This window comes from Doryrhamphus excisus, linkage group LG7 (assembly GCF_037039965.1).
Source record: "Doryrhamphus excisus strain RoL-2023G ecotype Guam linkage group LG7, RoL_Dexc_Guam_v1.1, whole genome shotgun sequence".
NCBI lineage: Eukaryota > Metazoa > Chordata > Actinopteri > Syngnathiformes > Syngnathidae > Doryrhamphus > Doryrhamphus excisus.
The window spans coordinates 7,553,021-7,573,990 of record NC_136363.1 but is presented as its reverse complement, the minus strand read 5'-3'; the positions used below and the strand labels follow the sequence as shown (position 1 = coordinate 7,573,990).

The following is a 20,970-nucleotide window of genomic DNA, read 5'->3' as shown; positions in this document are numbered from 1 at the left end:
ACTCTCCACCCTCCCCCTCCCTGTTCCCCATAAGTGAGCTGTCTCCTTGGCTTCCTCGCTGCCCCTCATAATACCACCCATTCCAATCAGTGGAAGCGCCATGAATATTTCACACACCTTAGCCAGGAGGAGGAGTTGTCGTGTTGCCGGAGGGGGAAGGAGACAGCGAAGAATGGGGGTGGTGGGGATGGAGGACTTTTGGAAGGATGGTGATTTAGGCTGTCAGGGCGCCTCTATGCTGGAGAGATGGGGGCTCTCCTCTTCATGAGTAAGACATGGCCAATAAGTCATTAGGAGAGAAAGAAACGGTAGAGGTGAAGATGTAGCTGAGAGGAGGAATAGAACGTTTTTATTTCTTCTATTGTCCCCCCTCCCCCTGTCTATCTCCTTCCTTCTGTCTATTCTCTCTTCCTTCTGACCCTCTCCTCTTCATATCTGCTATTTTATGACCCACACTCTCTCTCTCCACCACCACCGTCTTCTCCCTCCCCTCCTCTCCTTCCATCTGTCTTGCTTGCTGCAGTGCCCATGCTGCCAGGCAGTATAAATCACATCTCTGGGCTTGGCTGCAATGGGCCTGAAAATAAAAAGGTATAAAAGTGTCAGGATGAGCTACTGGCTGGGGTGGGGGGGGGGGGGGGGGGGGGGGGATTCCTTTATGATAGGTCTAAATCCTCCTCCTCACACACACACCTAGGGATTGCTTGTGTGATACATACACATGCACAACATATGCCCCATGGTGAGATGCACCCCATGCCACCCCCACCCAACTAGTTTCGCCGTCTTTCTCCAAGCAACTCCCTAAACACTCGGCCAGACATCATACTACACTTTTTACCGACAGGCAGTGAATTAAGACATCATCGTCTCACATTTTAAAGAGACAGCTCAACTCCAAATAACTCCTCCTCTGTTATCTGCCCTTATTGGAACTCCTCCAATGACCCCTTTCTATACTCCATGACTCTACTCCAGAATGGCCTATTTCCACTAACAAAATCGGGTACTATGAGTTACTATTTCTGGGTGGATTTCCAACTAGGGTGAGTCAATCCAATTACCATGACCTGGATGACTGACAATCTACACAGGCATGACGAGTCAATGCCAAAAATATGGTGTGAACCACTGCTGGTTCAACATGTAATATGTCAATATGTAATCCTTTATATAGATACAGAATGTATATTGACGAAAGGTTAGACAGTTTTGCTCAGGTGTATAAGCAGCTGCTGCATCCATGTGTAGGTGTGGCATCTAGGACAGGTTGATTTTAAAAACACAATTACCTTTAGGCTTTTCAGTTACCCCACAAAAAGTCTTTGATATGAATGTAAATATTAAAACATTACAAAGTTATTGCCCATCGTCCTGAATTGCCCCGTCTTCTGTAGAAATGTCTCAAGTACTGTATCTCAGACAAAATTGGGTACACTTGCACAATTTAATGAGATGTACCCAAAGAGCTGCATGAAAAATTAACTTTTCACTTTCACTTTTGGAGAAAGAAAAAGTATTTCCAGGTAGGCCTAATAAAAATATAAGAAACATGCCTCAACATGATGCAATGTTGTTCTGCACCACTACAAACAACATTAATAAACATGCTAAAAACTACCACATAAAATTGCTCAGTATCTTTAAAAGCAGTAATTATGCAGGTGGACCCAATACTGTGACTGGTGATGCATGGAAAAAGGCAATGTATTCTGGTGTTAATGATCGGGGAGGGTGGTCCTAGAGGAATATCAAAAGTGCGTGTGATGCTAAATGGGAACAATTTATGATGTATTCTTCCCGAGTATATAAACCAATAAAAGATTGTATCACGGCCTTGCAATGTACTGAACCCCCCCTGCTCTGTAAAGGTAAATAAGATGAATTAGATGAGGGAAAGTCAAGAGTCTCTGTTTTTCTTCAAGCTACATCCCAATGTGCACTTTGTCACTTATATTACATCCTGCTGTGTCGTGTGTGTGTGTGTGCGTGGGTGGGTGGTCGATGAGCACACACAGGCTTTGCGTTTGTGTTTTAACTGTATAGAGCAATATGTTTAAAACTAAAAAGAAAAGGTTAACATGGAATAGATGGAAAGTGGAGATGTCCATGGGTGTGTGTAAGCGAGCGAGTATTTATGTCCACATTAGCAGGCCTTGGGATATGCTCTCACACACACACACACACACACACACACGCACGCACGTGGAAACGCACACACAAACACACGCACAAATTGGCTCATCCATACCTGCATTAAGTGTAATAAACCCTGCTCTGATGAGCAAGCTGCTGTCGACCTTGGAACTCTGGAAAGACAATGCAAGGGGAGTCATGCTGTGACGAGGGGGGTGGGGGGTATCTAAGGAGTAGGGAGGCATGAAGGGAGGAAGGGGGGTTAACAGATTAGAGAAAGGGAGGGGGGGGCAAGGAGAAAAAGAGTAAGTGAAGCTGCTCAGTATGGGGCAGGAGGGCATCTCTGCTCATCCTGAATGCAAATGTGCTTTCCATCCAGCCGCACCGTCGTGACGCTCGTAACTGCTCCGGAGAGAAGCAATTACAACGGCTCCATTCACTCAGAGAGAGAAAGACACGCATGGCTAGAGAAGGGTAATTAATAAGGAGATGGACGGGATGGAGGAGGAGAACATGAATCTGCAGAGGCTCCTGGAGAGCGATTGAAGCAGCTCTATTGATTGCAGAAGCAGCCTTGCTATATTGACACACGCAGAAAATCGACACTAAGAGCTGACCCAGCTCATAACGTATGGCCAGCTTCTCATATGAGAGGTCACAGGTCGTGTGTGGTGGAGACCATCTTCTGATACATGTCTTGTTGCTTTTATTCTATTCAATTAGTTAGCAATATGACCTCACGGCATTGTTCCTTGCTTTGAACACATAGCAGCAGTGGCTGGTGCAGGCTGCAAAGTACGACTTTTATTGCAGTCATTTAGGCCAGTAATATGTCATCTCCATTAGCCGACTTTTAACACTCACAGATAGATGGCCCTGTGACATTTATCTGCGCATGGGTCGTATTTTAGTAGTTAAATGGCTGGCGATGTGCAGGGTGCGCGCAAAATGAGCATGTGTGTTTAAGGAGTGCCGATGCCAGGGCGAGGGAGGAAGATGCATTGACTTTTAATGATACTTCTAAAGTGCTGTTGCATAGAGTTATAATCCCAAATACAATGCACGGCGCAACCTCTGACCCCTGCTCCAAAGAGACACAACAGGAAGAGGAGTGAGCAGCAAGGTCAAAAAGGAGACACCTGAGGCCTATAGCGTCAGCAAAAAACACGCATTATGAGACACTAATTACCAACACGGCCCATAGAGGGTGGAAGAAGTTGAAGAAATGATGGAGAGACAGAAGCAGGGAGTGACTGGGAGTTATACAAGCTAATTGCTCATATGGATTTTGCCATTGTTGACTATTGAAGGGGGTCATGGAGGTGAAGCCATTTCCTATGGTGGCTGGCGTCAGGTGAGCTAATAACTAAGACTCATAAACTAATACACTAATACACTGCTAAGGTCGAAGGTAATTCGTTACGGACAGATAATCAACCTCTGATCTGTTTGAATTTGGAATCAATAGTGCCTTTTACACTGCCTGCTAAGGCCACCATTTTACCACCTTTTATAATTTTGGCTACAAAATCAGAGCCATAACAGAGGAGAGACATTGCCTCTGTCAGTGGTGAATGCCAAGACAATGCATGTGAACTCGAAACTCATTTGTCCCTCAACAAAAGCAATTGTCGGTGTGTGCATGTGTATGATCGCAGTGTATTGCAGCAAGACACCCCACCTTTTCTGGTTTTGTGTAAAGGGCACAGGCACAACAGATGAAAATTAGCATGTAGCCATCTTTGGTCTGTGCAATATCTCTGTAATAAATAAATACAAAAACCGAACACACAAGAGTAGATATGTATGCGCTTAGTGATGGCTGATGCGGCTATTTTACGAGACGTCTGTAAATGTGTCTTTTTTGCCCTCTTAAGAAGTTCTAATAAAAACTAAAAAAATAATACTCACCTTATAATGATAGCTTGATAGTATGGGAGGCCTGGAGGCGGGTCTACTTTATGCATCACATCCTTTACTGTAATACAAGTGTAAAAAGAAGTTCACTACATAAAGCTTGAAAACTTTCAACTTGTGAAAAAATAGCAGAAGAAGATTACCCTGTGTAGCTGGGAGATAAGAGCTGTGACAGCAGACATTGCTGAGATTAGGGCTACAGAAGAGACAAGATTACTTACTTTTAAGAGGAGTACAATAAAAAAAAAACATGACAATATATTGAAATCTACCAATTTCATTTCTACAACATTATACTCTTCTGCACACCGTGTGTATGCTAGTGGCCCCGCTTCCACCCACTGAGCGACACTCCATTCACGCTGTTGCATGGGACAAACAAGTACATTTACCGTAAAACTGATGTCACTGAACTCCTCACAGAACGACACGTCTGCTGTGCCAAATCAAAAAGTGGGAGCATGATCGTTGTCGTTTTATGTGTCGACTATCGAAGTTCACCTGTCTGGAGGCACTGAAGTTGACAAATGTGACAGAAAACGCACAATTAAAACTATCAGATGGGCCCAGAGCCTCTGCATGGCGGTGCTTTCACAACTCAGTGGACACCCTAATTGCTTTGAAATACAATTTGGGCTGGGTCTTTTGTTTGGGGTTTTGGAGGTATGAAGTGCTCGAGTGCACACTGGAAATTGAGTTATAAATTACCAAGCTGAAATAGATATGCACGGTGAATGCTCAATATCTAAATGTTAGATCCCCCTCCTATAGCTTTTGTCTTCACAAACAATAACAATGGCACCACTGGGTTACATCTTTAAAAACACTGGCTGCATCTGCTGTTTGTTTTTCATAGGACATGTTGATAAGGTTAAGCCTAACTGCAATGAGATGGTGCCTCCAACCATAAAGGGAGCAGAAGAAAAAAAAAAGCAAAAAATCATCATTTGTCGAGTGCAGCCATCCCCACTTGTGTGGCTGTAAACGTGTTTGTAGGCATGCCGCCAGTGTGTTTGTCGCTGACAGCTTCATTATGACTTGTGTGCACATCCAGGGAAAGATGTGCAAGGGACAGGCTGGGTTTAGTGTTGGGCCGGCCTGCGTCAGTCCAGCTGTTGAAGGGTGGGGTGAGGAGGGGTGGGGACAACTGCTGTCTACTTTAATGAGCCTTCGCTTATGTCATCAGCTTTCAATTTACAGACCTGTCCACTACCTCTGGCCCTCATTTCCACATCCTTGTCACACATACACCTTCAAGATGCAATAGTGTGTTATTGTAATTAATTTGCTGTCTTCTCTTACCTGGAAACTGTCATATGGTGGGTCTCTTCTTCATTTTGTCACCACACCGACGCCAATCAGCATACTCCGCGTAGACGTGGTTTTCACAAAATAGAACCTGCAGAAGTGGGTTTAAAGGGAAGTGAAATGATCTTACAGTGAAAGCTACATGGCAACACTTTGTACAATAAATGGCATAGTCATACTGAGGTTTCACCTTACCAAGTGGCATGAGGGGTGCAAATAATTAACAGCTCCAAGTACAATGCACTGCACACAAACAATATATCCTGTTAAATTAGTAGCGACATTAAGAAAGATAATTTTGTATTGGATCACAGTGTGTATTGACAGTGTTTTACCTCCGAAGGCTGTGGTGATATCTCTACTCCCTCTACTGGGCTGTTTGGTGCACGGCTCATCTCAGCAGTAGGGGAATATTCAAACCCATTTTTCTTTTCTTCAAAAAGAGTTTATTTATCCTTTAACAGATCATAAAAGTGTTCTTCTGATAAACTTTTCTCTAAAAAAAAAAATTCTATTCAAAACATACCGAACTAACCTCAGCTTCAGTGCAGATAAAAATATAAACATAGGATATAATTAAGAATTTATAAATGTAGTTTTACTGTACATTTCTTTTTAAAACAAACTAATCCTTTCCAAGTACATGCTCAAATAACAGAGTTTTTACTTTAAGAAAATAAACACCATACATATTTTTTTAAAAGAGCATACAATGGACGAAAAAAAGGGAACTTGTCTCTCTTGTCCATAAATGCACTTCCTCAGGCTTCATTAAGCCGTTTTGTGGGCAACTCCGAATGACAACTGAACAACCCGGATGACTCATAGAACGGTAGGGGGCTTCCACGACAGGTGCTGTCCACACTTAAGCCCAAGACGGACGATGAAGAGGAGCTGCTACAAGAAGAAGAGCGAGAATTGCTGACATGTTTGTAATAAAAAGAAAGCATTCCCAGGCTGACGTACCTCTCATAGTCAGAGTCAAATGAGGCCTTGTCCTCCAATCTCATGATGCAGCCGACGCCTGAACGCTGGATGGCCTCAGCCACAGTGTACCTGGTCTTGCCAAGAGCACACTTTTCCATCTTAGTAACGCTGAGGTCGGACTGGAGGAAAAGATGGAGCCGACTGTCTGACAACAACAACGGTGTGTGAAGAACACTAGAGAGGAAATGATACGCAATGAAACCATCGTACATGAGGTTAGCCTCCTATATGTGAAATTGACACACATGAGAGACTCACATTTCTAAAAACTCCTGCAGGCCCTTCATCCTCTGGCTGACCTGCTGTGTGTTCCTCAGGCTGAAGAATGGGTTCCAGGGGGGCAACTTAGGTACTTCTCTGCAGAGAGGAAGACAAATATCCACTTGTTTATTGTAAAACACAAAGGATTCAATGTATGAAGTGAAATTTTTCTTTTGTCTTGTCCCAAAACAATATTATGATTGTCAATAGTGTACACAGTGATATCTGCTGTATGTACGTACATGATGAGCGCGTTTTGTTCTAGACGATGCCGCAGCCAAACAAACTCGCTGTAACGCCTCCTCACACATGACGCCTTCTTGCGGAAGCACATACTATTCGTCTAAAAACAACCAGAAAGACAAGATACACAGCAGGATTAGGATGCTCACTTTAAATTATTTTATTGAGGATGTGTGAAATTCAGTGCTACTCACGTGTACACAGATTTCATAGTCAACGTGAGCGTGCCAGAGGTCCTGTTTTTGGGGCTTTGGGTTTTGAACACTGACACTGATAAACTCCTGCAAAAATAAATATTTTTTTAAATCAATAACTCCCTGCTTCAGTAGGATATGAAAAAAAGCATCAATTATGTTGTAGTCACTCACAGTTTTGGCGAGATTGTCCAACATACTGTCCATAATAGAAACCTACACAATGAGAACACAAGAGATTAACCTTATAACAACCCTCTATAGACTGTTATACTCTAAGCATAATAGCACAATTATTTGCTGAACTTGCACAGCTTAAGGACTCAGGAAGTGCAACATTTGAGCTAATAGGAGCATAAAGGCAAATAAAAAGGGGCACAACAGCAAAACAGGATTAGAAACAATAAAGCCTCTTTTGCACACAATCAGCACTAATGCAGGCCACCAGCAGTATTAATGCATCTATTACAGTGCAACACAGAATGCATTCCACCTAAAACTGCACACCATAATCCATGTCAATGGCACTTAACCTTTCACTTAGATTGTTATATTTCCATGTGACTTGTGTTTTTTTGTCTTCCAACACCAATTATAATCCAACAATTGAGTGCAGAGTAAATCAATGAGAGGAGATAAAGCTGTGACCAAAGGCTCCATCACAGTCAACCAAACGCTGCTTCAAGTCACATGAACTCATAAGCCAGCACACAAACCCGTTGCCGACAGCCTATGATTATTATTATTATTATCATCATCATCATCATCATCATCTGCTGAAGAGTCGGTACTCTTGTTTCCTTTTTAAAAATCCAGACAGAGGTAATCAATACAGTCCACAAAATCAGAAATCTACACTTTTCTCTCCAGCCTGTATGATTTTACCCCATGGAATGATGCATCAATTCATACATTAAAGAGTTACATACAATACATCATATAGTTCCAGAACAATATATTCACACTTAGAAACGTCCAGTGATGATTTTCTCTTACTTCTTTAGGATCAGTCCAATAGAAAAAACAGGAAATTTACACAGATGTTATGTTCTTGCCAATTGTATTCACTTGGGAATATCAAGTTAATGGTTAAAAAAACAAACACATTCAGCTAAGCTAACAGTATGTCAAGGGGAAGTAGTTGACAAGAAAACTTTTAAAACATAATATTAACCCGGCGTGCCGGCCATAAACTTCAGTTACAATAATAGTTGTGTCGGTAATATGAATCATTAATGACATAAATCACCCCTACCGTTCACTTCTGCGCCTTGTTAGCACAGCTCCACTGTTTGTGTGCTACTGTTTGTGTATGTGGCTCTTAAACAAACTTGTTCACGCCTCTGCCCCCACCCCACATAAACGCCACTCGCAGTATATAAAAAATAAGTCACAAAAACTAACGATGAATAAAAAAAAAAGTAGTAATGACGACTACTACTATTACTACATATATAATGGTATAGTGTTGCCTGACTACACAAAAATGGCTGACTGTGCTGCCCACAAACGGCACACCTGCTAGCAAATTGACAGGGAGGGATTAATTAAAATGCTACCACCTGGTCAGACTGGGGGGCGGGGACTCGAATAGACAGTCATAAAACACCAAAACATTAACTAATAGGTGCAGAAATCAATACATTCAGCTGATTTCTTCAAAGTCCTGAAATTACATAACTTCGCGAGATCTAGCAATGCTTAACTACACATTGTATTATTTTGTCAACAGACGGAAAACAGCTGGGTTTTTTTTTTTTTGCATACGCATGCGCAGTAGCGGGAGGTGAGTCTAATTTCACTGGAATTCCAGCGATTTGCTGAGGTTTGCCCAACAAAAAAGTACAGGGGTGTCCATCATGCGGCTCGAGGCCGTGTGTGCACCGCGGCTCTTTTTTATTGGCCAGTGGCAAATTCAATAGAAATTAGGGTGAAAGACCAAAAAGGTGTCATGTTGGGACAAAAATTAAATGTTGATGCTAACAACACATAGCCTTTTCTTTTACTAAGATTGAGTCATAATATTGCATCAAAAACAAAACTGCTTAAAAATATTGCAGTATGTTATCCGTGTGATTTTTCTTACTGACAAATGCAGCAAGCTCAATAGAAGACTTACAGTATATGCAAATAACCTCATGTGATGATGATGTTGGACCTCAGAGGGGCACTCATTTGTCTGGTGACACACAACAAATATGTAAACACTGATAGGGAAAAAACACAGTACACAAGCATTCAAATAAATGAGAATTGCATGGGAAGAATACCAAAATTGAAATTCCACAAACAATAGTTTACATACTGTAGTGACTGTCACAATTCAGAGCAACATGGACTGCACTCTTTTTACGTGAAATCATCTACACCACCTGTTAGACACGCCTCCAAATTAAAGAAGTAAAATCACTTACCAATGCTATTTAAATGACTGCACAATCTGTCCAACCAGGAAGGGCAGCTCAGCACAAGGATGCCAAGTAAAAACTCACTTCTTACCACAAGATCACCACATTTGCATACAGTGGGTGGGCGGGTTGTGGGTGGAGTTGTGAGTTTTCAAAAGACTGTTGTTTAATTTGATGCATACCTATTTCAGGAAAGATATTCATTACAAAGATTCAGACTTGCGCGCGTAGATAAATCTAATAATCTAATGAGAACACCTCTTAGTGGTTATGCAGACCAACTCTAATGCAAACAACTTAGTTATAATACAATATACTGTACCTCTGTCTATTAATGTCAAAAATAAGATGAGGTGGCTGCACTGACTAGAGGTGTGACCCAATCATGTTATGTGCAAACCTTTACATGCAACATACAAGTATTATATTGCGCTGTGTGATTAAAACCATACCTTTTGGCCCACAATCACTTCGCATCGAAGGAACTTTTAAAATGACTAGACAAAAGACACAAAACAAGTAGTTAGTTGCTGATTTTACATCATAAAAATGTGATCTTCAAGCCAGTTTCTACAACATCTACAATAAGAGGCAATGGAGATGATTTGGTCAAAAAACTTTATTTGAATCAAAGCAATATTTACACAAAATATTACATAGACATAGTGGAAAAAAAAAAACATTTGGGGCCCAAGAAAAATGGACACCTTTTGAATGACATGTTGAAAACAAGTTGGGCCAACACAACCACACTCCACACCATGAATGACTCTGGGATGAAGACAGGATGCAGCAGAATTGACGACGTTACCATCATCAAAACTGAAGACTTATTTTGATAACGTAACCATCATATGGAACATTGGTGCTCTCCTATGCGGCCTTGCTATGCAAGCGGAACATTCTGGAAAGGTAAAACAAGTAACTATGACAGCTAAAACTATAAGGCTAGGTCAACAAAGGAGAGTCAGTCCTGAGGAAAAAGGGAGCTCAGATGGTTTAAGGTGGAGGGAGGTCCACAGTGCACTACTACTGGGCTTCATCCTCTGGGCAGGAATGCCATGTTAGTCTCTCCTCATAGAAGGCAATGACCACTTGAGGGCACTTGGTGTTGGCCTCCCGGGCTGGGACCAGGTCTGCTTCGTCAGAGTTTTTCCTGCAGCGACAAAAGGAGACAATGTTACTACTCAAACAATTTGTCATTGAAATTGTGGAAAAAAAAGTAACAAATGAGACTGGCTTTCAGAGGTTGCAAAAGCGGCCCTGTAAGTTGGAGGTGGAACCAACATTGTGCAAGATGTAAAGTCTTTTGCGAGTCTCGACGTAATCTCGTGAGAATTACAATGACGACCATAGTGCCGGGAGTGGATGCAGAAAAGTGGTTACTCTTATGTCTACTAGATTGGATTATATGAGTGTAAAGCTAATTATAGGGGTGCTATTTCATGCCTAGAGGGCTCTTTCGGTTCATGTCCCTACAATGGATTTGACTAAAAATCCAGGAGGCTGGTACCTCTTCCTTGTCAAACTGGATACCCAGTCGCATCAGTTTATCGGTTACAACCTCAGAAGAGACTACTTACGGAGGTGAGTTAATGTGGATCCAATTCTATGTAGGGCTACACATCTATTTGTTAAATATAAGTAATATACACGACTCACCATTTCATCAAGAACATTAACTCTCCGCTGCTGTCTGTTGCACCGATGATCCTCTCTGGGTCAAGGTTTCTTGCAAAGCCTCTTGGTTTATCAGACTGTAAATATAATATATCCATATGATGGCACTCGGGTTAGCATTGTACAGTATGTAAATAGTATGGTTTAGTATTTGCAAGGCTCTCCAAGCTGTATGCTTGATAGCTCTGTCCTCTTAGCAGATTCTTCAAATAGTATGATCTTGCTGCATGGTTCCAAGACTGTGCTCATGTGCATTCTGTTTTATAAATAGGTTTGTCTAAAAATTTTTTTTACAGGAGTTACATTGGTGTCATTATCTCATTTTTCCCTCACTACTCACAGCATCTTTCTTTTTAGCATCCATTTCTGTCTCGTCTGTCGAAGCCTTTCTCTTTAGAGTGGCGGGTTTCTCCTTTATGTTCTTCTGAGATTCCAGAAAAGCGTTGATTAGTTCCGGGCAATCCAAGTTCTCCTCCGGCTCCCAGGTATTATCAGCTCTAGATTAGCAAAAGTGAGGATTTTTTTAAAATTAAATCAACTCTTTATATGAACTTCAGCATATGAAACTTCAAACTTTGCTTTAGCACCTCATTGAATGCAAATCTGCAGGGTCTTCATGCAACTAGAGAAATAAAATACAGCACAACCCCATACCAGGGTAGCACTGTGACCTCCGCAGGGGAGGGGGCAGATATCCCAAGGAAACTCACTCTGTAAATCCTTTCCATTTGAGGAAGAACTCCACTTTCCCATTCACAATACGCTGGTCCAGAACTTTTTCCACCACAAATTCCTCAGGTTCCTCTTGTGTGCCCTGCCCCCCCTGTGAATCCTTCCTACTTTTGGTATTCTGCTTCTTGCCCATGTTGTGCTCTATTAAAAAGAGATAATACACATGAAAGATTTCAAGTGTTAGCATCTTTCCTCTTGCAATCAAACTGAATGTTACAAATGTTAGTCTAGACCAGCTTAGCCTATTTAACACCGAGATGAGGCAAACCTTCATCACAATAATGGACACACCACGTCCATATCGTACTAGAACAATGTTCTTTAAGTAAGTTTCTTTATAATCTCACTGTTGCATGGTTGTTTGAGACCCACACTTTGAGTTTGTTTATCATTACGCTTTCTGAAGTTTACATACTACGGCGGTCGGTGGCCCATTCAATACAACACTGACCCATAGCCAAACAAAACAAGAAACACAACACTTTAATGCAGACGCTATAAGGCTCGACAGGGGAAGAGTGCTCAAATGTGTGTTTTTTTTAAGCCAAATGAGAGCAGGACGCTACATGCATCCTCAAACCCTTAACTACGAGCACAAATACACACACCGCTAACTTGAGGGTGACTTGGAGCACACGCCGTCGTACAAGTAGCCTCCAAGAAAAGCGCGGTTTAAAGTAAAGCATCGCGGTAAATACAGTCTACTTGGATTAAATATGAATATTCACCTTTTGAGTCCAATTAGAAACTCAGTTGGCTTGCACGGCGACTCCACGGCAACACGCGGTCGGCGTCTTTATCCGTACTAGCAAGCACAGGCGCCAAAAGCTCGTTTGTGGCCTTCTACGGAAGCCTGTGAGGACAAGGCGCTTTGCTCTTGACTTCCGGGAAGCTACGTCATAGATGTTTTGAAAATGAGCAATTTATTAGTTTGCTGCAAAAGTCAAGAACCTTGCAAAAAATAATCTTTGTCTTTTATGAAAATGTGTGATAGTATAAAGTAGTATCGACAGAAGGGATTCCCTTTTTTGTTCCTATGTTTTTAAATGGAGAACACGTTATTAGTTGAAACAATTTATATTACAGTATTTACAAATAAAGTACGTTGACAAAACAAATGAAATACCTACCTAGCGTTTGTATTAATAGTAGCCTGTATTTGAACGGTTGTAAGAAGACTTTGAAGGCTCTATTAACAAATAACTATAAAATACCAATATCTATACTTGAAGCACAGTAAACAAGATTAACACTGATGTGTGCCTGTGATGTGGCCAGGCGCCATTTTAGGCCTGCAACTAAACATAGTCAGTGTTGTGACACGCTCACACATTTCAAAATTCAATCATTGTATTTGTCAAATGTGATAGATGTTACACGTTATAGATGTTACATTGCATTTGAGATTATAAATACTTACCAGTGTTCATTAGTCTACTGCAAAAGTAAAGAAACTTCATGCTATATTCCTATGGTTTTGAATGGAGAACACCTTAGTTGTAAGGACTCGATAATTTTAAGCTTGACTTGTCTCCCACCTCTCGTACTAATACTACAGTTTTTCTCACACAAAGCACAAGGCTGAGGTTCAGGCTGTTTTAATTAATTAATCTTACTAGTAATAATTATCTTAGCTGGTTTTAAAAGTAGTCATCAATAACTGTGATATCACAAATATTATCGAGGACAGAATGAGACATAAATTGTTTTTAATCAGAAAAAAAAATCACAATCAGTAAACATCTTCAGCTCCCAAGCAGAAAGCAAACTATCAACATCATGCAATCAATAACATTTGCCCCAGCAACAAATAGAAAAAAAAAATATATATATAAAAAGGAAACTCAGTCACACCAGATAAATAAGAAACTAGAAAATACTTCATGAAACTACTTTGTGCAAGCCTCTCAATTGAGTTCCCTAGTTTAGAGGACTAAATAGAGCAGAATGCATGAAAAAGCACAGCAACCTCAACAATGTTTCCACATAATCCCAAACATACAAAAACATGATTGTATTATATTTTCAACTGGGTGATTTTAGGTCCATTGGGGGACATTTCACCAATGGAGTGATACAAACTGTGCACTTCAAATGGTTAGTCCCACACCCCCCAACTCTAATAAGTTTTAAAAAGAATTTCAGCGTGAGGTAGAAAACAATCTTGCCGTACTATGAAGTGGATGGGCTTTAAACCAATTCATGATAAATAGTGGATCATGTACTCACACAATAACAAAACATCCAATGCAACGTAAGGCCTTGTCAGTTTAATCATTGGTATACTGTATGTCATCAAGACACAAGAACACAATCCATTCATTTAAACTTCTACACAGCAATACACTTTCAAACATTTAAAATAAATCTGTAAACTTTAGATGTGTAATGTTTCGTTTGTCACTTTAGGACAGGGGTCGGGAACCTTTTTGGCGAAGAGAGCCATGAAGGCCAGATATTTTAAAATGTGTATCTGTGAGAGCCATATACATTTTTTTAAACATTGAATGCAATAAAATGTGTGCATTTTTATGTAAGACCAACAGTTTTAGATATAATGGGCTCTAATTATGTAGACTAGGCACACTACCCCACGCCAATGGGGTGTGGCCAGCACACTTTCGTGAGCAGCGCAGTGTCTAATAATAAATCAAATACTTGTTGCCATTAATACAACTTCTGCTGCTGCATAGTTTTGCACCGTACTCCGTAGACGTATTTCATTCTTTTGGTCATCTTCGTCAGAAGGCTTGGTTCTGCAGCTTTAGCTATTTGACTAAAGGAGGAAAGTTTACATTTACATGTTTTTTTGACATCTCAATGACCGAGGTAGACTACAGCATTACCCAGTAATAATCGAGTTTTGGTGTTTGACCTGGAAAATATCATCAGGAAAGATAGATATGGTTGGCCGTATTGCAGCAGAATATAGATGGACGAATTAAAATGCATCAGAAAGTTGTTGATTTTGAATATTATTTTTAACAGTCATTTCTGTGATGGTTTACTTTAAAATGTTAGCAAAAAATAAATTTTTATTGTGGTAAGAAATGCTTGAGAGCCAGATACAGTCATCAAAAGAGCCCTACCTGGCTCCCGAGCCATAGGTTCCCTACCTCTGCTTTAGGATAAAGTTGCTATAATGGAAAGAAAAATACACTGTCATTGACAGTTTTTGGATGCATATAATAAGCATTTCAGGAACTTTGATCAATAAATACAGCTTTTAACCACCTGCTTGTGTTGTAGGTACATTGGGAGGATACAATAAAACTAACAAGACTCCAACAATATCTTCGCTGGCCATGCTGATGCATAAACACGCCTGATAGATTTCTGATTAATGTGATTAATCTGAAAGTTTACAGGCAAGTAAAGAGACATTGCATCACATAAAGTTGTTCTTTTCAACACCCCAGGTGTCCATCTCAAAGGAAAAAGGATGTCCAGTGTGTAAGCTACATTTGTTTTCCTCACGTCATCTTGATCTACTTTTCCATTTACTCTTTTTGTGTGTTTTATTTTTTTTGGCAGCTTTAGCTGGTTTAGACTCCCAACAGCAGTGGTTCAAAACACACACACACACACTTAAGAGTCTCCATAAGAGGAGATCCCGCAGCCAGAGAAAGGCAAGAAAGTCCACCCAAAAAAAGGCTTAGGATTAAGCAAGAAATACTGCATCACTGCTTTTTGCCCTTCTTTCTCTTGTCCGTTTTATTGCTGCGCGATGTGGAGACAGCAGGCCTTCTTACAGGCTGAACTACGACCCTCCCATTGGTCCCGCACTGCAGGGTGAATCTGTCTGGGTTCAGGGGCTGTCCTGAATCATCTCTGAGCCGAGCGAGGACGTCTCTGGTGAGCTGCTGTATCTGCTGCCCCACAGCCCCCATCGTCTTGGCCGTGATTTGCTTCTCCCACAGCAGCCTGTCCCTTTGAGCTTGAAGTCGCTCCACCTCCTCCTGGAGCCCCGTGATGGCATCTAGTTTGCGTTTGCGGCAGTTCTGCGCAGCCAACTTGTTCTTCCCCCGCCGTCGGATATCCCTGAGGAGGGTCACCTGCTCAGGGGAGAAGCCGTGCCCGTCGACGATGTCCAGGAACTCATCCACGGGCATGTTGACGATTTGCAGGACGGAAAACGGGATGCACATAGCGCGAGCACGAAGTTCGTCTCGACTCAGTTCCTGCTCCTCTAGACTAGGCCCTTCGTCATCACTCAGGGGCTCCTCCTTGATGCCTTTGTGGGGGAGAGTGACTGTGGGCTGGTTGAAGAAGGCTGGAGATGAGTAGCTGTGGTCGTGCCACACGCGCTCACTCACATCCACAGGTGGCCACAGGGCATCACGGTCTATAATGCCTTTAGATGGGAGCGACTCCACCTCGCTGCTGTAGCCTGTGGCTCCACATTCATCTTCACAGTATGAACTCGATGACGAGGACATCTCAGATGAGCCTGATCAGCAAAGTATTCATGAGTTAATTAGCTCACACATCCAGCACCAAACACCAACAAGCAATTCTTGATTTTATAAGGTTGCAATACACTCTCTACAAAGTATGATATTGTAGCGACCCTCATGTTTTTTGTGGAAGTGAATGCATCAGGCCAAACGTTTGTGTGTGTTCAGTGTTTGTGAGGGAGATGGCTGCAGTGCGTGTGTGGAGACTGTTAGCATATATTCTTTTGGCTACATTTGCTGATATTGTTCTAGCCACATTGGCTGACTGCACAGCACAGACATGTATGAATCAGAAATCTCCACAGGTGGTAGTGGGTGGTATTTCTGATACGTGAATTAAGCTGGTATTGGAAATCGATACTGGATCGGCAAACCAGGCCTACAAATGACACGGATTGGGTAAGAAACATAAACCAACCTGGGGAGACTGGGCCGCCAGAGCTGCTCTCCAAAGAGAGACCAGAGTCAGAGTCCAAATCCTCAAGGACATGTGGTTGGAAGACACCCAATGTGCCCATCAGCTGGGAGTCAATGGTGTCCAAGCCCTCCAAACCCAGTTGATTGATCTGGTCAAAGACGGCCTCGTCCAGGCAGTCGCCCAGCGAGTTCTGCGAGGACACGCCGCCAGTTAAACTACACACCGATGCAAAGGGTAGCGCTGCCAGACCCAGAGCCATCCCCGGTGAAGCGTCTAAGCGGGAGGAGCTGGTGGATTCCTGTCGGAATAAGGAACGCTGCTGCCTGGCATCAAAAGCGCTGCTGCTGGTTACCATGGCATCCAGCAATGTGGCATCCAGGCTGATGCCGCTTGTGACGTCTGTGTCGAGGTCTGACAGGGGCTCAGTAACAAGGGAGTCCAAGTCCTATACAGGGAGCACATTTTGACTTTGTGTCTAGACTACTGTGATAAAAGCCTTTTGCAATCATGACATAAGAGATGACAACTTACTTCAAGGTCAGCAACAGGCATTGACAGAAAGCTGCTCCAGTGCTGCTCAAAGTCAGTTGTGGGAGGGGGCTGTCGTGCTGGGTCTGACAGTGAAGTGATGCCTTCAAACACACTCTATTGGGAGAACATAAATACACTTAAATACAGTAATTACAGTAGCTCACAAAAATGAGTACAGTCCTCACATTAGGGTTGGGCTAAATGGCCTGAAATCATATTGCGATAGACATTCCAAACTATAGCCTCTTCCTACAACGATCTGACTCACATTATGTTCTTCGACATGAATGATAATAGAACCATATTCCATCAAGTGTTTTTCTTCAAACGCCATATTGAATTGGAGTTTTTTTTACTACCACAAGATAGTTTTCGTGGCATGTGTTGGCAGGTAAGTTCTATGAGACATGACTGAGGTTGTTCTGGCATGTCCACGCAGTGTGAAGAAAAGTGGGAGGACAGTACTGCCCAAGTGGATAGCTAGGGTAGGACACAACACAGCATGAAGGGATCGCTGTGGGCAGCAATAGTACTAGGTTAATCGGCTTTTGTGATCGATGTTGAAAGGCATTTATTGTCATATGCCGATCACGTCGCTTCTGACGTCCCTGGTTGCGACAGTAATAAATGACGGTGAGGGGTCCATACCTCTTGTTCAAGAGTGGAACTGAGTGCCAGTTGAGTGACTGGAGCAGATTCCTCCTCCTCTTTAATGTCAACTTCCTCCTGGCAGGGCAAAGAGAGACATATGGTGAAGAGTGAAGATTAGGAAAGGGGAGATTAAAAGGATTAAAAAAAAAAATCGGGCAGCAAAACCAACGATAAAGTTGCTAGCTGGAAGTACTCTGAATTGTTCAGGTTCTGTTTAAGTTGATTTTTTTTTACCAAGATGGAAACTCATTCTCAAAAGCAGCTGTTATAACCCAAGAAGGAACCTTAATTTTTAATGTTTCTCATTATCCTGTCACCTGCAGAGGGACCATTCTGGGAAAGTAGAAATGTATATAAACAGGTGTATGTACGACAGATGGGATTAGAGTATTTGTACAATTACACAAAACCACCAGTTGCTATTCCATTTACAAGAAACAATCTAAATTAGCAGCTCAGTCAAAAACACAATATTGTTGTTATCTTATACATTCATTCATTTTCTACAATATGTGATAAACACGTGTTGCAAAAACCTCATCTCTGCACGAGTTAATGATAGAGGCTCAAGTGTGACACACTGCTCCTCGCAAAGCTCTGCCTGAGCATGCCAAAGGGATCACTACAGTGAAAGTAGTTTTGTCATTTTTGCCGCCTTTTGCATATTAACAGCTGCACTCTGTAGTCCAGATGGGGGTAGCATCCATGTATGGGCTGCTGCATTTGTGTAAGCAGACAGGGTGTAGGTGTTTAGCACCACTTCTCCACCACCCAAGGCCCACAGCTGGTGGTTTAGTCTGGAGAAAAGAGATATGATTACACATAACTGCCTTTCTAGTCTAAAAAACAAACTGGATCACTTGAATTGACAGTCCTACAAAGTGCATGTAATTAATATCACTTGGTAAAGGGTGCCATAGGAACTGTTTTTGTTTGTTAAGTACTACCTAGCGAGACCAGTTAGGAGTCAGAGAAAGAGAACTAATGTGACTCATGTATTCTTCCTTGTTCTCCAGGAAACATTGCAACATAGTTGTTGGATGGGGGAACATACTTACATAACGTGTTGCTAACTTTGTAGGCTAACAATAGCACGATGGCTCTATGAACCACGAGGGAGGGGGCTCATGCGCCGCCTGAGAATGTCACAGTATGTATGAAAAATCCTGTTTCCCCTCAATGAACCACGGCGACCAAATGTGTGCTGCACTCATGCAGCCTCAGACCATGATGCAAGAACCACCATGCTTGATTGACAATGATTTTGGTTCTGGATTGTGTTTGGTTCAAAATGATTTTCAGTGGATAGTAAATCTACACTCCTTTCCAAGCTGCACACTGACTACTCTAGAGTAGATCCAAATTGAATTTCAGCCTTGAGATGTCCTGAAACAGCTTTCATCTCAGAACCTTCTGCTCCCTGCATTGTTGTTATTGTCAGGATTGATCCTCCTTTGTCTTTAAATTATTTCATTCTGAAATAAAAGCAGCTGCTGTACTCACTTTATAACTATGTAACAAAACACAGAACACCATCGTGTGTTACAGACTAGCAAGTAAGTTTTTAGAACATGTAGAGGTCCAAAAAACGGCCCACGGGCCGCACTTTGGGCCCCAAGTTAGATGATGCAATGTACATGAAGTTGAACTAAATCGACACTTACAGTCCACTAAATCAGTATTTCTGCACTTTTTGATGCCAACATGCTCACTTTTGTGGATGCACTTGCCTGTTTTATAACCCTGTTGACTCCAGCTACACATGGCCCCACCGGTGAAGATGTTGGCTGGACCCCTTGGTCGCTGTCAAGTAGGTGCTGACCGTCATCACTGGCTTGGTCGAACCCGGAGATGTCAAGGTCTGTGTCGGTGTCTGTGCTGGTGCTCGTTGAGGGCTGCCCACTGTCAGACTTGTCAATGGCCGACACTTGGTGCACCAGCCATGCGTTCAACTGTGTGGGGAACCGCGGAGAACCAAGCGTCCTAACCTCGTCTAACAGCCGGCGACTCGCAAAGAAATAATCCAATTCGGGGCATTTAGGGTGCACGGTGTATCCCCCAAGAGTGTCTCTCAAATTGTGGAATGGTGTTTGGGTGTAGGCTGAGCTAGGACCCAAGTTAATTTCAATGAGCGGCGAATAGTAGCCGCTTAAGTAGCTGTCGATGTCCACACGAACTCCAACCAAACTGAGCAAGATGGTCAACTGAATCAGGCCTTCTGTGAAGTATTTTTTCGCGACTTGCATTTTCTAAATACGTTAGCACTGTGGATAACTATGTAATGCTGGCCTAACAGTTCCGCTTTTCCAAGTGGACAAAGGGAAAAGCCTTAACAAAGAGCACGCCTTCCCCTGTCAGACAAAGAGGTCCGCCTGTACCGGCGAACTCGCTGGCTAGCATACGCTATGCTAGGCTACTAGCTAACAGCTTTATGACCAGTTACCGGAATACTCGTGGAACAAACATAGCGGAAACGCTACCTTTCAATCCCTTGTAGTAGACCGGGTGTCGTTCTGTGAGATCTTTAAGTATCAAAAGTCGCCAGACGTCATTAATGTAACATAAAGTGAGGTATCGGTTAAGCTCAATGCGGATAACCAAGAGAAGGAACTTGCACAATTTGCATACCAAACACAGATTGGGGCACGGCATTGATGAGCTGATTGGACATCAGTGTTGTCACTCATATTATTAACCAATGGCATGTCTTCGATATAGGCGACAACTTCCTGTATACGCCCTAAACAAAGTACAAATAATACTATTTACATAAAATGACAAGAAACCGCACCGGAAGATTTTCAATACATTTTAATGGCTATTATTTAATTATATCTAGTGAGTGATTTCAAACAAGCATTATAGGCTTTTTTTGGTGATTTGTCAGTTGCATAGTCAGACTGCAGTTGTTGAGACGCTTGTGCTACTGACCTGCTTTTTTCCATTTTTAGCCTACTGGTAAGCGTTAGAATTACAACTTGGACTTGCTCAACTGGTTTCCAGACGTCATCAAAACAACTTATGTAACTGGGGGGGTTTTGCTTTTA

The 20,970-nt window shown here is 42.2% G+C and overlaps 3 protein-coding genes across 5 annotated transcripts; all 3 read right to left on the bottom strand.

The window, feature by feature from the left end:
- Positions 1–5,983: 5,983 nt before the first annotated feature.
- snx10a (sorting nexin 10a) lies at positions 5,984–8,616 on the bottom strand. Of its 3 annotated transcripts, none has more exons than XM_058047847.2 (7): positions 8,302–8,616; positions 7,221–7,262; positions 7,047–7,133; positions 6,852–6,952; positions 6,607–6,705; positions 6,328–6,489; positions 5,984–6,258 (listed from the first exon to the last, which is right to left on the bottom strand). In XM_058047847.2, the coding sequence occupies exons 2-7, from the start codon at positions 7,251–7,253 to the stop codon at positions 6,123–6,125; spliced, it is 618 nt and encodes a 205-aa protein (XP_057903830.2). In that variant the 5' UTR covers positions 7,254–7,262; positions 8,302–8,616; the 3' UTR covers positions 5,984–6,122. The 3 variants fall into 3 exon arrangements, with proteins under 3 accessions (XP_057903830.2, XP_057903829.2, XP_057903828.2); XM_058047846.2 differs by having other exon boundaries at positions 5,984–6,255; positions 6,328–6,522; positions 8,302–8,614; XM_058047845.2 differs by having other exon boundaries at positions 6,328–6,522; positions 8,302–8,606.
- Positions 8,617–10,058: 1,442 nt separating this feature from the next.
- Positions 10,059–12,762, bottom strand: cbx3a (chromobox homolog 3a (HP1 gamma homolog, Drosophila)). The gene is made up of 5 exons (XM_058047851.2): positions 12,595–12,762; positions 11,845–12,007; positions 11,475–11,631; positions 11,117–11,211; positions 10,059–10,610 (listed from the first exon to the last, which is right to left on the bottom strand). The coding sequence occupies exons 2-5, from the start codon at positions 11,997–11,999 to the stop codon at positions 10,484–10,486; spliced, it is 534 nt and encodes a 177-aa protein (XP_057903834.1). The 5' UTR covers positions 12,000–12,007; positions 12,595–12,762; the 3' UTR covers positions 10,059–10,483.
- An 802-nt stretch (positions 12,763–13,564) lies between these two features.
- nfe2l3 (nfe2 like bZIP transcription factor 3) lies at positions 13,565–20,587 on the bottom strand. The gene is made up of 5 exons (XM_058047777.2): positions 19,654–20,587; positions 17,921–17,998; positions 17,273–17,386; positions 16,742–17,186; positions 13,565–16,316 (listed from the first exon to the last, which is right to left on the bottom strand). The coding sequence occupies exons 1-5, from the start codon at positions 20,167–20,169 to the stop codon at positions 15,547–15,549; spliced, it is 1,923 nt and encodes a 640-aa protein (XP_057903760.2). The 5' UTR covers positions 20,170–20,587; the 3' UTR covers positions 13,565–15,546.
- Between the last annotated feature and the right edge of the window lie 383 nt (positions 20,588–20,970).